Source organism: Medicago sativa, chromosome 3 (assembly GCF_051527215.1).
Source record: "Medicago sativa cultivar Bolivia chromosome 3, Bolivia_mono, whole genome shotgun sequence".
Lineage (NCBI taxonomy): Eukaryota > Viridiplantae > Streptophyta > Magnoliopsida > Fabales > Fabaceae > Medicago > Medicago sativa.
The window spans coordinates 60,130,608-60,146,133 of NC_140751.1; the positions used below are offsets into that span (position 1 = coordinate 60,130,608).

General features: G+C 33.6%; 3 protein-coding genes and 1 pseudogene across 5 annotated transcripts; 1 reads left to right on the forward strand and 3 right to left on the reverse strand.

The window, feature by feature from the left end:
• The first annotated feature begins 1,203 nt into the window (after positions 1-1,203).
• Positions 1,204-3,862, forward strand: LOC146938763 (FKBP-like peptidyl-prolyl cis-trans isomerase family protein). 3 transcript variants are annotated; one of them, XM_085752671.1, is made up of 8 exons: positions 1,204-1,384; positions 1,513-1,683; positions 1,782-1,816; positions 2,342-2,423; positions 2,568-2,628; positions 2,779-2,824; positions 3,032-3,102; positions 3,328-3,862. In XM_085752671.1, the coding sequence occupies exons 1-8, from the start codon at positions 1,323-1,325 to the stop codon at positions 3,430-3,432; spliced, it is 633 nt and encodes a 210-aa protein (XP_085608797.1). In that variant the 5' UTR covers positions 1,204-1,322; the 3' UTR covers positions 3,433-3,862. The 3 variants fall into 3 exon arrangements, with proteins under 3 accessions (XP_085608797.1, XP_085608796.1, XP_085608798.1); XM_085752670.1 differs by having other exon boundaries at positions 1,214-1,384; positions 2,330-2,423; XM_085752672.1 differs by having other exon boundaries at positions 1,225-1,384; positions 1,534-1,683; positions 2,330-2,423.
• Positions 3,811-5,985, reverse strand: LOC146938764 (F-box protein At4g22280-like). Its single transcript, XM_085752673.1, has 3 exons — positions 5,002-5,985; positions 4,724-4,890; positions 3,811-4,263 (listed from the first exon to the last, which is right to left on the reverse strand). Exons 1-3 carry the CDS (start codon positions 5,977-5,979, stop codon positions 4,239-4,241), a joined length of 1,170 nt encoding a protein of 389 aa, XP_085608799.1. The 5' UTR covers positions 5,980-5,985; the 3' UTR covers positions 3,811-4,238.
• A 5,015-nt stretch (positions 5,986-11,000) lies between these two features.
• Positions 11,001-12,400, reverse strand: LOC146938765 (G2/mitotic-specific cyclin S13-7 pseudogene; annotated as a pseudogene).
• On the reverse strand, positions 11,001-13,146 carry LOC146938766 (uncharacterized). The gene is made up of 2 exons (XM_085757869.1): positions 12,389-13,146; positions 11,001-11,311 (listed from the first exon to the last, which is right to left on the reverse strand). Exon 1 carries the CDS (start codon positions 13,144-13,146, stop codon positions 12,526-12,528), a length of 621 nt encoding a protein of 206 aa, XP_085613995.1. The 3' UTR covers positions 11,001-11,311; positions 12,389-12,525.
• Between the last annotated feature and the right edge of the window lie 2,380 nt (positions 13,147-15,526).

Genomic DNA, 15,526 nt, shown 5'->3' on the forward strand with positions numbered 1-15,526 from the left:
AGTCCCTTAAAAAAACACCACACTTGCCGAAACCATTAACAACAACACTTCACCTTCTCATCACCACAACTGAGCCTAATTCCAACACTCATTCAGATACCACCACCAATCAACTCTCGCTTTCTCGGAGAAGACACCAAAACAAGCCCAAAAACTTGAGTCAAGAAACTGACTCTTGATCTCAAATCAAAAGCAAATGGCCCGCCATCTATCGGAGAAGACACCAAAACAAGCCAAAAAATTGAGTCAAGAAACTGATTCCCGATCGAATCAAAAGTGATCGGCCCACCAGACTCTATAAACAAATCATTAAGGCACCCCTTAACTCCCAGGCCTTATGAGAAGACACCTTAATCATCCCAAAAACTTGAAATCTATACACTAACTTCCGATCTTGAAACAAAAACGATCGGTCAAGAAGTGGAACATGGCGCAAACAGAACCAACTTGAAAACAACCCAAAAACGAACCACATAAATTAAGCCACGAACCAACATGGAAACAACCCAAAACCAAACACGAGTAAGCATCGACATAGATGGATCCAAATATAAAGTCACCACATAATTCATTTGATAACTAAAATAAAGCGAGATTCTAGTCAGAAACGAGATGACCCATAATAAGATGAAAAAAACTAACTAAATACACATTTGCGGATCAAAATGATTAACAACAGACACATTTAAGTATGTTTTTGTGAATTTGATACATTCAAGGACTAATATGAGAGAATTTCACGCTTTGCAGCCCTAATACTTATGATGGCATGTGTGTCTAGTGTCTGAAACATCTCAGTAACACCACAAACAAATTCATAAATTTTGATAAGTAGGGTCAAAGCCATATCATAAAGTTTATAAATGTATAAGCATAAAAATTCATATAAGTTATGTTTATAATTGTTTTCAAATGTTGATATTTTTTATTAAAAAAAATGTTCGATATGTTTTTGAAATATTTTTCCATTTTTAAAATATTAAAAAATATACCACTAATTAATTATTTATCCAACAATGAACATCAATTACATGTCCTTGTTCAACAAATATAAGTAGTAATTTTAGCATGTTTCTAACGAATGTTATGAGAGCATTGGTTAATGTTTTCATGAAAAGAAATTTACCTTGAAAATACAATCTATTATTTAACTACAACACCTATTTTCTCTAAAAAAACAGTTACAACAACTACCTGGGACCAAGAAGTGGTCCCAAATCAAATTAGAAGCTTACGTGATTATTACTTATGGATGAATATTAGATAGAGATAATGTTCTGCTTGGTTTGAGCCTGTGTTGTGAACTTCCTTCCAAATTGAGAATGGGAGTTTTATCATTTATCTCACTTCCACCATGTACTGCTTCTGTCTCTGCTTCTCCAAGGTATAAATTGTTTCCCCTATAATTATTCATTTCAATCCATTTATCTCACTTCCTTCCTAAAAATAATATCATGCTTTTTTGAGAAGCATTTCTCTTGACAATTTTGCTTAAAACTCTCATGAATCCAGGTGCATTGAGGATGCAAACAGCTCGAACAACAAAATATCTACATTAACAACGAAAAAATATTGTTCAAGAAGGTTGATTGTTCAGTTTATGGGTTTTAACCACATATTATCTTATGCTTCTCCTGCTTTGGCTGCACCAATCATGGACATGAATGAACCAGAAGTCATAAGGTTTGTCTGTCTTTCTTCTTTTTCATTCTATATATCTATATCTACATTTATTCTTATTTTGTGATATGTGATTTATTATTTTTATGTGAAGCATCTAGGACTTTGAAGCTAGCTAGTGGAGTGAGAATTCAAGGTAATAAAAAAAAATCTTAAACTTACATATTAGATTTCTTGATGTATAAAATGTTGTGCATATATATGATAAATTGATGCAAGAACCTTGAGATCAGATTTATTGGATGAGAGTCAGTCATTTTTGATGCAAAGGCGTGAATTCTTCTTTTCCTTATTGTGTGTTTAAATTGTGGTTACGGTTTTGCTGTGAACCTTGATATGTGATACCCTAGCAAAATGCAGTATATGCGGTCAATTTGGTTGCAATTGTGGTTACAATGTTGTTGCAGTTTGCAGTTTCAGACCGATCATATTGTATGACAGTATTACTGTCACAGTATGATGAGTTTGCAGCATCTGACTATTACACACCTCTTTCAAATAGAAGTGCAAATTCTTGGCTTTTGATCAAGAAAAATTTAAAGTTTAAACCTTATGCATTTTACTTACCCTTTTGATTAAAAGAAATTAAGCTGTGAATAAATACATGTGTTAGCACATAAATAGCTACTCATATTAGTTTTCAAATTAGTTGTTACTGAAGGGGAAGGACCAGAAGCACACGGTGGAGATTTGGTTGAATTCAATTGTGTATGCAGGCGTGCAAATGGATACTTTGTTTTCAGGTGATTTCATAATATGAATTAATAATGGGATTTGCAGACTTGCTATTTCAATAATTTCTTGATTAATATTTTTCCCTTGTATTGTGCTTAAGTCAATAACTACTGTCCTAATGTTGCTTGGTTTCATACTCTAATTCATCACAGTACAGTAGACCAATTCAATGGAGAAAGTAATCCTGTTATACTTCCTCTGGATGAGGACCAGGTTAGTTTATTTCTTTCAACTTGTGGGATCCAGAGAACTCTGAAATGTGTTTACTATTTCTTTCTGATGATGTTTCTTATTTATGACTATTAGCATGCCGTAATCTTCGGTCCCCCTTTATATTATCTATTTGTTTGTTTTTTAAATCAGATGATATTGGGGTTAAAGCAAGTTTTGACTGGCATGAGAGTTGGTGGTATGTTCTAAGCTATTGTCATTATTTTCCTCACATACCAGTCTTTCCTCTCATGATTTTCATATATATATATATATATTTAAAATGATTCATGTCATTTTGGTCCAAACCTTTGGCATACATGTATAATTTAGTCAAGCCTTTTTTTTTGTGTGTCGAAATTGTATCTTTTGATGTCATTGTGGTCACTCTTGGCTTCACTTGTAGGAAAGAGAAGGGCATTGATTCCACCTTCGGTAGGATATGTAGACGAGAACTTGAAGCCGATACCTGAAGAGGTTAGTCTAGCACTTGATACAAAGGTTATGCGTCAAATTCTTTTTAACGTAAATGCTAATTATTAAAATGTTATGTTAGTAGTTGGAGTTTGAATCGTGAACTTTACTCTCAAACTTGTTTGAATGTTTAAATTAACCACTTCAGCTATGTAACAAGGACTTTTTTTTGACAGATTATCAATTCGACTATAGTTGATATTGTAAACATTTTTGTGTTTATTGCAGTTTGGCCCTCGACGCAGCCTTCTTTCTCATGCTCAAGAACCTTTGGTATTTGAAGTTCAACTCTTGAAAATTCTGAGTGTTCCACAACAATCTGAATTTAATTAATTTAGATTTTATTTTCTTCTGTCAATTGGATTTCATTGTTTTATATATGATGAAGTACATAGTCTTGATCTTCTAAGACCATAGAAGGAAACAATGATTTTTTTTTTTCCATAAAGAAATAGAAGGGTGATCAGGACAGAGCTGTGTTAGATAGAATGGAAATTGGAAAATGTTTGAGGAAGGTGGATTTATATATGTAAAAACAGCATACATCCTCAGATTTTGGCTGCAATTAGAAAAATAACGTGGTGCACATTTGGTATCATGGTGAACCGTTATAATCCTGCAAAAACTACATTGTACCGTTTACGAAATCTTGGTGCCTTGCCAATTACAATGTTTCGGACAAATCAACTATGATGTCAGACATGCACATAAACTTCTATTGCAAATGACACAATAATGTTATTAATAGTAAAAACAGTTGAATAGCACACATGAAACTTCTATCTGCATCATGTGGTTGAACTTGCTCCTATTTATTAGGTATTGGCTTCTTCACACAGTCATTCTCAAATGCATCACAAGACACTATAGTCATACTCTCATGTGAATCCCCCGAAATAAACAAAATAATAGGAAGCAAGAAAATAAATAAGTCTAGCAAGTACAATCCCTCTAAGTGGGGTCGGTTAAATGGATCAAATGACATCTTAAATAAATCTAGCAAGTATAAATAAGCAAAAGTGTTCTTGTTATAATGCAATGCATGATACTTTTTGCGCAATATCATGATTCCAATATTCTTTGAAAAACTTTTGTATCCTTCACCATGTTTTTTCTGCAACCCAACAACCTGTGTTCACCTATGCAGTAGGTCTTCGAATAGAACTGGTTTCAATTGAAAACACACACTGTTAAGTTAATCAAAGTCCAAGAACTTGTATGGGTCTTGCATTGCATGAACTCAAACAAGCTGTTATAAAATTCTATCTATCAAAATAGTAAGAGACATAGAGTGTAAAACAAAAAACAGAACATAAGTCGTCATTTTCCGGCCCAAGAGACCTTCCAACACAAGTCAAAATGAACCAAACAAAGCTTTTTGATTCTGTGAGCATAGAAGTTAATTCTCAAATTTAGAGTTGGTGTGATTCAAAAGATGCACACATCAACATGCATACAACTGTGCACACATGTTTGTTTCGCTGAATAAGGGTTTTGTAATTTATCCACTGAAAGTAAGTTTATTATATGGGAAATAGAAACAGAGAAGGGCTGCAAAAATGAAAAGTATGAAAACAAAAGAATCTATATCTAACATTAAAAAGTAGTTGGATGCATCTTTTACCTCTTGATGAAGACAACCTTTGCCGAGGGTGAGTTTTGAAGCAAACAGTCCACCTCTTCGGTAGGTACCGCAAAACGGTTGTACACCACTAATTTCAACAACTTCAAGTTATGCAAGTAAGGGAACTTATCCTTAAATGAATTATAATGAAAGCGGCAGAGAAGAACCTAAGCAATCAGGAAGTATTAGGATCAGTTGCAAGACATACATATTCTTGGTAAAATTTTAAAATTACAACATAAAAAGCAGCATTGATGTTATGAATATAAAGTACGTACACTAAGAGCAGCTAAAGTGAGGGTGAACGATTCGATATTAGAGAGCCAAGCCAGCCAGTTGAATAGAGTTGATTGGTTCTCCACCAAAATCATAGAAGCTGCAATATGAATATTTAGATGTTTGATAGAAGAGAGAAGAGTCTTGCTTCCAAAATGTTTTGGAATATAATCACAACCAGTCAAAACAAGGGAATGAAGTGTTGGAGCATTTAACTCGATTCCGAAAAAGATTTGGAAATGGGTTTTGGTGGTAAGAGCATCATCTGTACAAGGCATGGAATAATACATATGAATAGTTAACCTGACAAGATTGGTACATGAAATGCGAAGTTTTTTTGCATTATCACCCACGAGTACACATTGGTCGATGATCAAAGTATTCAACTTGTTAAATGCGGAAAAGGGGTCGACACAACCATCATCATTGCAACGAAAGGCAAGGTGCTTCAGAGACAGGGTGGTTAATGCTGGGAAATTGAAAGAACGAGAATCTGTAAATATTTGTTTCCAGCAAGGAAGAATCATAAAATTGACACCAGCAAGACTGAGAGAAGTCAAAGTGTGAGATGAGAAGAAGCATGATGGAAGGTGTTGAATAGTAGCGTAATTGATTCGAAAGTGTTGGATATTGTGTGAAAAGGCGTATTCTATAATCTTTAAGTATAGGTTATGACTGATATAATGACTCTGGTGCAAAACGAGAGAATGGATATCGGTTGAGTGATCGCGAAGAGACAACAACATAGATAGGAACTGTTCAAAACTTTTGTCTTTGTCGGTACTAAAATGCTTAACACTTAATGTAAGAGTGGAAAGAGTCTTCCAGAGATTGATCCATCTTTTGGATAAAATGCAAGTTTGAACAGCCTCTTTGGCGTTCAAAAAGGAGAGTATGTGAATGAGAAGACAGTCGGTCAATTCATGAATTTGTCTGTCGTCCTTACGTTGCCTCTTACGTTGGATTCGTGTCTCCACCATTGTTGTCTGACAAAGATGAATTGTACAAGAAAATGAATGAAAACCATAAGATAAATTTAGCTACACATGATAAAAGGAATAAACAACATAGTAAAAAATTAAACCGATAGAGTTCGTCGTATCGGCGTTGCTCCTCAATTCTTCTCAATAGGTGCTGATGTTGTTTTCCAATTCCATGTCGCTACTCTCCAAACCGTTATGCTCCCTTCTGCCAAAACCGTGATACTTTTGCTTTTATAATCTTGCAAACCTAATTGTTGTCCTTCCTCCCAGCCAATCACATGTCTTCTTTACTCTTCTTATGCCACGCTAATTCTCCAAATGGGCATCCATGAGCCTTTTCTTTCATATGAATAATAATAATAATAATAATAATAATAATAATAATAATAATAATAATAATACACATGACTCAATAATTCAAAATAGATAATGTCCTCGTGAGCTTAGCTCAGTTGGTATGGACAATGCATAAAATATGCAAGGTCTGCGGTTCGAACCCCGGCCACCACAAAAATAATTCAAAATAGATAATGTCCTCGTGAACTTAGCTCAGTTGGTATGGACAATGCATAAAATATGCAAGGTCTGCGGTTCGAACCTCGGCCACCACAAAACAAAAAAAATAAATCAAAGGTATGGACAATGCATAAAATATGCAAGGTCTGCGGTTCGAACCTCGGCCACCACAAAACAAAAAAAATAAATCAAAATAGATAATTATAGACTATAAATTAAATTTTATAGACTATAAATTAAATATTAAACTAATAAAAATAGATTAAAAACCTATTAAACTAATAAATAATTATAGACTATAAATTAAATTTTATAGACTACAAATTAAATATTAAACTAATAAAAATAGATTAAAAACCTATTAAACTAATAAAATAGATTAAAAACCTATTAAAATGACTCTAAAAATGTAATACGATGGACTGTCTTCATTCCACAACTTGGTAACAGGGACGGATGCATGTTGGAGCTATGTGGGACTATAGCTCCACATGCTTTTCCCTATTTTTTTTATTTTTAGTAAATAAAACACATATAGCACACACGCACGGTAGTAACTGCAAGTGTTGAACATATTTTTATAGACTATAAATTAAATATTAAACTAATAAAAATAGATTAAAAACCTATTAAACTTATAAAATAGATTAAAAACCTATTAAAATGACTCTAAAAATGTAATACTGTCTTCATTCCACAACTTGGTAACAGGGACGGATGCATGTTGGAGCTATGTGGGACTATAGCTCCACATATGCTTTTCCCTATTTTTTTTATTTTTAGTAAATAAAACACATATAGCACACACGCACGGTAGTAACTGCAAGTGTTGAACATATTTTTTCAGCTATGAAAGTTGTGAAGAGTAACCTATGTAATAAAATGAGTAATTAGTGGTTAAGAGATGCTCTATTAACAATTAGCAATGATGTCATTTTATCTCATTTTCAACAAATGGATATGAGATGATTTTCATTGTAATGTATTGTATCAAACAATGAGGTAATAATATTTGTCGATTAAAAAACATTGTTTGTATTATTATTTATTTGAAATTTTAGCTCCACATGTACCTAAAGTCTGGATCCGCCCCTGCTTGGTAAGCTTCTGAACCGATCCCTTCGATGTATATGACTTGTCCCCTTTGTTCAACAATAAACAGCCATGAAGGTTTTTCTCTTGCAAGCTGCGAGACCATCACGGTGGTAATCTGCGCTTTTAATAATTTTGGCATCCTTTGTTTGATAGTGGCAGCAAGAGATTATTTGGTTGGAAGAGTAAAACCTTGTCTGTGGGCGATCTCCTTATTTTGATCAAATATGTCTTGTCTTTGCGTTCGGTTTATTTTCTTTCCTTCTGCATGGCTCCCACAAGTATTATTTCTTTAATTAAATCCCAGGTAGTCTCGAGGTTTCAATGCTAAAAAAAATGAGAATTTTAACTTAGTGTTGTTAGAGAAATGGTTTTGGAGGTTACACGTTGTTCAGAGTGTGTTGTGGTTCAACGTGTTGGCCGCTAAATACAAGTTAAAGGGGCCATGTAAGGGGAGGAGGTAATAATGTGTCTATTGTAAGGACTGTGTGGGGATACGGAGGGAGTGGGTGAGTGTGGCAGTGGTTTGAGTGAGTCTTATTTGTACTGGTGAAAGTAATTCCTTTTTGGAAAGATCCCTGGTTGAAAGGGGAACTTTTGTGTGCTAGATTTAGGCGTCTTTTTGACCTTCATGCTAATGGTAATGTTTCAGTGGTGAAGACGTGGATGTGAGGATAGGGGGTTGAGGATCAATGACATTGTTATCATCAATCTTATTTCAGTGGTGATTTTGTTTTGTCTCATAGTCATACTCATTTTCATTGATTCCTTGTTTCGACTAGGAAGGGATTATGTTTCATTCCCGGATTACAACATTATGGAAAAAATTTCATTGGGCTGACTTATTAAATTCTTGAGCATATTTGATGAATAAAGAAATCGAAAAGGATGTGGAAATCTACTTGACATCATTTTATTTCGCTTATATTTATTCAAGGGGTGCATATGATAGGAACCCAAGAATTAAATTCCAAAGAAATAGGATAGAATAGGAGAGATTCTCTTCTCAAGGGATATATTTTTTGTTTATTTTATGTGAAGCATCTAGGACTTTGAAGCTACCCTAAGGAGTAAGAACTCAAGGAGATAAAAAGTTCCTAAACTTTCATGTTACATTTCTCGATAAATAAAATGTTGTGCACGTAGGATGAATTGATGAAAGAAACACTTTAGATTTCATGTGATGGGTGAGAGTCATTCCTATTTGATGCAAATGCTTCAATTCTTCTTTTCCTTCTTGTGCGTGTTTAAGTGTAAATAATTATTTTTATTCTTAAACGTGCGACTGTTTAAGTTTAAATAGTCATTTTGGTTCTTAAACGTGTGTGACAATGTTATTATAGTCCAAATTGATTAGCAATTCATAGGCCAAACTGATTAATAAAAACCATATTCAAGGATCAAATTAAGTAATAAAAAATACATTCAATGATTAAACTAACTAACGAGAGACACCTTTGGAAACGTTGTTGTAATTTTTGTTAGTTCAACGACTATAGTGATAGCATCAGACACAATCAATGACCAAAATGATTGTTGACTTGTGTGTTTAAATTGCGGTTGTTGTTATGGTGCAAACTTAGACATTGCATCAAAACACGAGAAAATGTGGCCAATTCGGCTGGAATTAATGTGGTACAATATCGTTGCAACCTTTATACTTGCGACTCAATTTAGAACTTTGTTCTCCACGTCACAATGTATGTTAGTAGATAAGTTAGAAGTATTTGATCATTACATGCGCCTTTCAAATAGAAGTGTAGATACTTGGTTTGTTATTTCTTAAAAAATAATTAAACCTTGTGAATTTTACACTGAATCAAGCTTTGAAGAAATACATGTATTAGCACATAAATAGACACTCATTAGTTTTCAAATCAGATGTTACTAAAGGGGAAGGACCGGAATCACGTGATGGAGATTTGGTTGAATTCAATTATGTATGCAGGCATGCAGATGGATACTATGTTTTCAGGTAATTTCATACTTTGAATTTTCCCCCTTTATTGTGTTTATGCCAATATATATGACCTTAAAACTGTCCTAATGTTGCTTGGTTTTATACTCTAATTCAATACAGTACAGTAATAAGTGGAAATGGAGCAATCAGCTTGCTTCACTGTATTGAAATATATATCACCTTGGTAAAAATGATCTTTAAGTTCTTTACAGATCTCTGATGCAGTATCCATCAACAAGATACGTTGAGAAATCTCTGGTTTCACTGAATTGCTCAACCATGACATTATTATCGATCAAGAGGTCTAGATAAAGCTCTAATGAAGAAATGCAATTTGTTCTGTGTGCTTTGATGAAATACAATGTTGTTGCAGAGACCTTTGAAACCTTTATATTGCGGTTGCATTCGCACTTTGCAGTTTCAGACCGCAATTTAGAACTATGTTCTCCGCATCTGACTATTACATGCCTCAATCAAATAGAAGTGCAAATTCTTGGATTTTTATACTAATCCTTTTGACTAAAATAAATTAAGCTGTAAATAAATACATGATTAGCACATAAATAGATACCGAACGGGAAGGACCAGAAGAACCTGAAGATTTGGTTGAATTCAATTGTGTATATATATTGTGCTTAAGCCAATAGATGTGACATTAACTTTCCTGATGTTGCTATACTCTAATTCATTCATCACAGTACAGTAACCCAATTCAGTGGAGAAACTAATCCTGATATACTTCCTATGGATGAGAATCAGGTCATAACAACGTAATCCAACAAAAACATAACAACATTAATATTAGCGAATCCAACAAAATTTAGACAGAAGAATTAAAGCAATTTAATAAAGATGCTGACATAACTGCATTAACATTAATCTCTTCTAAACGAAGAAGCACATCTTGAACTTTCTTGACTATATTTGGAGAATGCACAAGATCTGTGGGAACTGGGAGTTTAGGCCTCTACTTTCTCTGAAATGTTTCAAGTCATCTGAAACAATCAACAAAAAAAATATAAGGAAATCTACAAGGTGAAAACAATAAACAACACACACACAAATGAAAATCTTAAGAATCCCGTCGCAAGAAAATATTGTGAGAACAAACATTTATAAGAAGATTCAACAAATGAAAATGACGCAAATGAAGTAAATGTCAGAACAAACATTTATACTGATAACTCTATATTTCGCGTAAATTATGAATAAAAAACAATGAAATATGTAAACCATAAACAGACAATTTAGTTGAATTGGGAGGCATCACTGTAATATTTATTCATCACTGTAATATATATTCATGCTAGTTATTAGTTTTTGATGTTTATAAAAAAAATCAAAACTTGAAATTCACATCATAATACAACAAAAACATAACAGCATTAAGAAATGCACACAATTTAGACAGAAGATTAAAGCAATTTAATAAAGAAGTATGCAGAGTTGGTACTTAACTTTTTATATTATTAAATGATGAAACAAACATCAACAAGATGTGAACATAGTTTTCGACAGACAATGAAATGTCACATATTGATACGAATTTCTTAGACTTCGAGAAATTCTTGAGCAATACATGAAACCCTAGATTGATGATATAAACTTGAAAATTTCTTAAAAACTTCCATGTATCCATCTCCACAAATTTGAATGCACGATTCCATCATAACACTGGCACACGACAATAACTTTTCCTCGGAGTACCCTGTACACATCTTCAAATCATTGCTCCAAAAGGGATACCTTTCAACAACAAACCTTGCACAATACACGGAACAAGCAGCAATCAGTGAAGGCTTATAGTCGCATACAACAGAATAATTTGTCAAGCTGAGTTCAGAAAAGAAAAACACCATGTCCTCCATGATCTTGTCTTCATCAGATAAAAGGCATGCCCTTATGTTTCTAATAAGAAAAATATAAGGTGTTGGAACCGTTAAAATCCAACCAAGTTCTTTTAGGATTAGCTTCTCCATTTTACATATTTCTTATGGCGTATAAATGTAATCAGCCATGTATTCGATGTCATAAACACCAACCGCACTTCTTTGTTCATACTTGGAAGCCAACAACAATGAGGAGAGACCCATGAGTTTTAGTTTATCCATTGTCGTGACTTCAAACTCGATTTTGGAAAGAAATCGATCAAGTATGTTGACACAAAGATAGAGGGTTTCTGACATGAGTTTTTGTTTATAGTGTGTTTGTATCAACCAATCTACGACAATTTTTCTCATTAGAAAATCTACCTTAAACCCTTTTGAGTTTGCCCTAATTTGAGACTCTTCAATATGATAAAACCTGTAGAGATCATCATCATAATCGCTAAACTTTTGTTTATTGGAGATGAGTTTTTCAGAATCATGTAAAGTTAAAACTTTTGGATTGGAGTGAAAGCAAAACATGTTCATCATTGGGAGAAACGGGAGAGTTGTAATAGAAAGCACAAACGAGAATGGGAGGAAGAGAAGAATATGTATACGTAGGTTTTTGTCTTTTCTTTCATATCCTAAGCTATTTATTTATAAATATCTATAATATATGACCTAATTGATAATTAAGTTGGTTGCATGAGTTTATGAGAAGGATCTACCTTACTTATTAGTCCGATTTTATTCTATATTTTCGGAACACGGAAGATCTATCTTTTCTTTTTTTGACGGATCGAAAGGATATCATTTATCTTACTCCAATTTTTTTTTGAGGGATCTTACTCCAAATATTTGAAATCTAATATTTCATCCCTTCCGTAAAAAACATGGCATAGACTTTGGTTTAAAAATTTGATCATATTGAGTTTTTTTTAGAATGACAAAAGAAAAAGGACAGAAAAACCTTTAAAACAGGACTCAGCCTGTGGCATCAAGCTTCAACATTGACTTCAACTCTGATGGGGGAGCATGCCAAAAAGTCACACCTAGTCTTGAAGAGCGTCCAAGTTTAGCCAAGAAATTTCCACAATGGTTGCCCTCTCAAAGCACATGTTGGAAAGAAATGTTAGAAATATGCTCCTTTAACCCAAAAATCTTCACCAATAAAGAAACGCATACATGCATATGAGAGTGATATGGATCTTGAAGAAGACGGATGACTTCTAAAGAATGTGTTTCGCAAATAACTCGTTGAACAGAGTTGTTGATTGCCAACATCAAACCATGGTAAACCTCAAATAGCTCAGTAAAAAGCGCATCCCCATCCTTGTTGCTTGCAGCACCATCATTTTCATCTGCCACTCCCTCATCCTGATCTAGTTCACCATCTTGAGCTGACAAGGCCAGAATCATCTTGCCCACACTTATTTTCCTCTTAGTGCTTGCCCTGATAGTTTCCTCCAATGTCTTGGACATTTCCTTCAGTTCAGCTAGAATTTTATCCTTAGATGTTGATCTACCAACTTCATTACTGGATGTCATGACAATATCTGGAACATGTGTCCCCTTGAAAAGTTTGTAGTGCAAAGAAAGTGGAGATTCCCTCTTATTCACAACATCATTTCTTACCAAAATTCCAGGATGCTGACTAAGAATGATACCACAGATAACAGAGGGAAATGCAATAGGCATTTTCACATCAAAAGATTGGGCATGCTTCATTGTTTGGTCATAGATATAAGAACCAAAATCATAATCAATCTTTGTACGAATAATAAAGATGAATTTACCTAACCTAGTACCAAACCAGACAACTATGTAATTATGTTATGCCTTTTTACAAGTTTAACGGTGTTGATTACTGGGACATAGTCATTAGGGATGTGTTGGTGGCAATACATGGAGCATAAAGTGAAGAAAGAAGCAAGACCAGCCTCGTCGTAACTCGCGACATGTGCTATGAGTTGTGTGTCACGAGTTCAGAAAGAAATCAAAGGTTTAGCCTCGCATTGGCTTAGGCTACGGGCAACATAGCTGCGTCGTGAGCATCTGAATAAATTGCCATGATTAGTCTCGCACGAGATCTCGTTGTGGATCATCAAAACCGTGTCACGATTATCGAAAGGAAAAGGCAACGTAATTGTTATCCTCAAGGCTCGCCTCACGAGATATATGCTCGCGTCACGGGATGACTTTCCCTAAAACATTGGAAAACGCACGCCTATATATACCTTACCCCAAGGTTAGTGAGAGGACACCTTTCGACGAGTAAAACACAGCGAAAGTGTGATTTTAAGAGTTGTAGAACGATTAGAGCACTTTTGAATCGGAGGAATCATCATCAATGATTATTTTCTTATGTTTGTTTATTCATATGTATTAATGTGTGTTTATACATCATGAGTAGCTAAATGTCTATAGGCTAGGTCATTAAAGATAAGCTTTCCATAATTGTGTCAATCATGTAACTTTAAATAATTATTTGGATTTTAGTTGATTGGTTTTGTTATTTTATTCAATTATAGTCGTGTTTAATTCCTTATCTTGTAGCAGAATTTTGTCATCACTATCTTGTAGGATACTTGAAATTGCGACCAAAACATGTACCTTGTATGCTTTTTGCTAGTTGTCTCTGTTTTGAATTTAAACTTTTTTCTGGAGGGAAGACTTTATAAGAGGATAACTTTTAGGTGGAGTTTCACATGGGACACCATAAAACTTTCCCACCATGGGACAGTTGGTTTTTATGGATAGATTAAACGGCCCAGTTTAGAATGCACAAATTCATCTTTTTGTGCACAAAACACAACTTGTGCATATAAGCCTGACAGCCATTGTGTGCCATTGATATATTAATATTATATTCTAACGGTTCAGATCTGGAGAGAGAGAAAGGCATGGGTGACCTGCTGAAGCTCCTGCGTGAACAGTACACGCGGGTCCCAGCTGAAGAATAAAGCTGAATATTTTTTGGTCACTTTTGTTTTGGGCTTGGGCCCTTGTTTTAGAAGTAAATGACTATGGGCTGCATATTGGCAAACGAAAATTGCTATAAATATCACTACAAAAAACGAAAATTGCTATTATTATATAACTAAACATTGTTGTAATCCCACTTACAATTGGTTAATGTCACTTAATATCACTAAACATTGTTGTAATCCCATAGGAAACAAAAATATAATTTCTGAAATTGGATATTTTTTACTTAAATGGAAAAATCAAAAATGATGAAAAATTGAGTAGAAGTAATTTCAACGTTTATTGAGTATAATTAGTATGGAGATCTTTAATGATGAAAAAACTATTGGAGATCTTTTACCCTAAAATAAATTGAGAGCAAACTATTGCATATGAGTATATTATAAAGATTTTTTTTGGTTGAAGGAAGTGTATTATAAAGATAAAAATCCACTACGAGTAGATATATATATATATATATAGAGATTTTTTGTCCTTATACATATATAGAGATTTCTTCATCATTAAAGAATAAAGTGAGAGCAAACTATTGCATATGAGTCATTATTATAAATAGTGTGTGGGGTATATTATTGAGTAACATAATACTACATAGATAATTTGTTAAGTTAATCTAAAATTTCAAGTTTTGCTTATTTTGGTGACCGAAGTGTGTACATTATTGTTGAATTGGTCAAGGTAAATGAACATTAAAATACGCAAAACATTTATTCGTTAGCCAGTTTGAGTTTTTGTATTTTAAAGATTTATTTTTGTTAATTTATTCTTGAGTTTATTTAATTATGTAGTATTATGTTATTTTCAGTGGAATGTGTTTAAAAAATAATTGTAATTTGTTATCTATATTGAATTTATAAATTAGATTTGTGATTTGAATAAAATTTTATTGAAGTATATTTATAGTGTAATAAAAATTAATTATAATAATAACGATAAAATTGATGAAATACACACCACGTAGTGAATATCTTGATTAATCAATTAACATTTATCGAAGTAATTGTCGTATAAGTGGTTTAGATACAAGAATCTTGTCATTAGGGTGAGAGATGTAAGCCTGGTTAGTCGGTGACAAATTTGTTTAGTCATTGAACGTTCATCCAAGTACTTTGACTCCAAG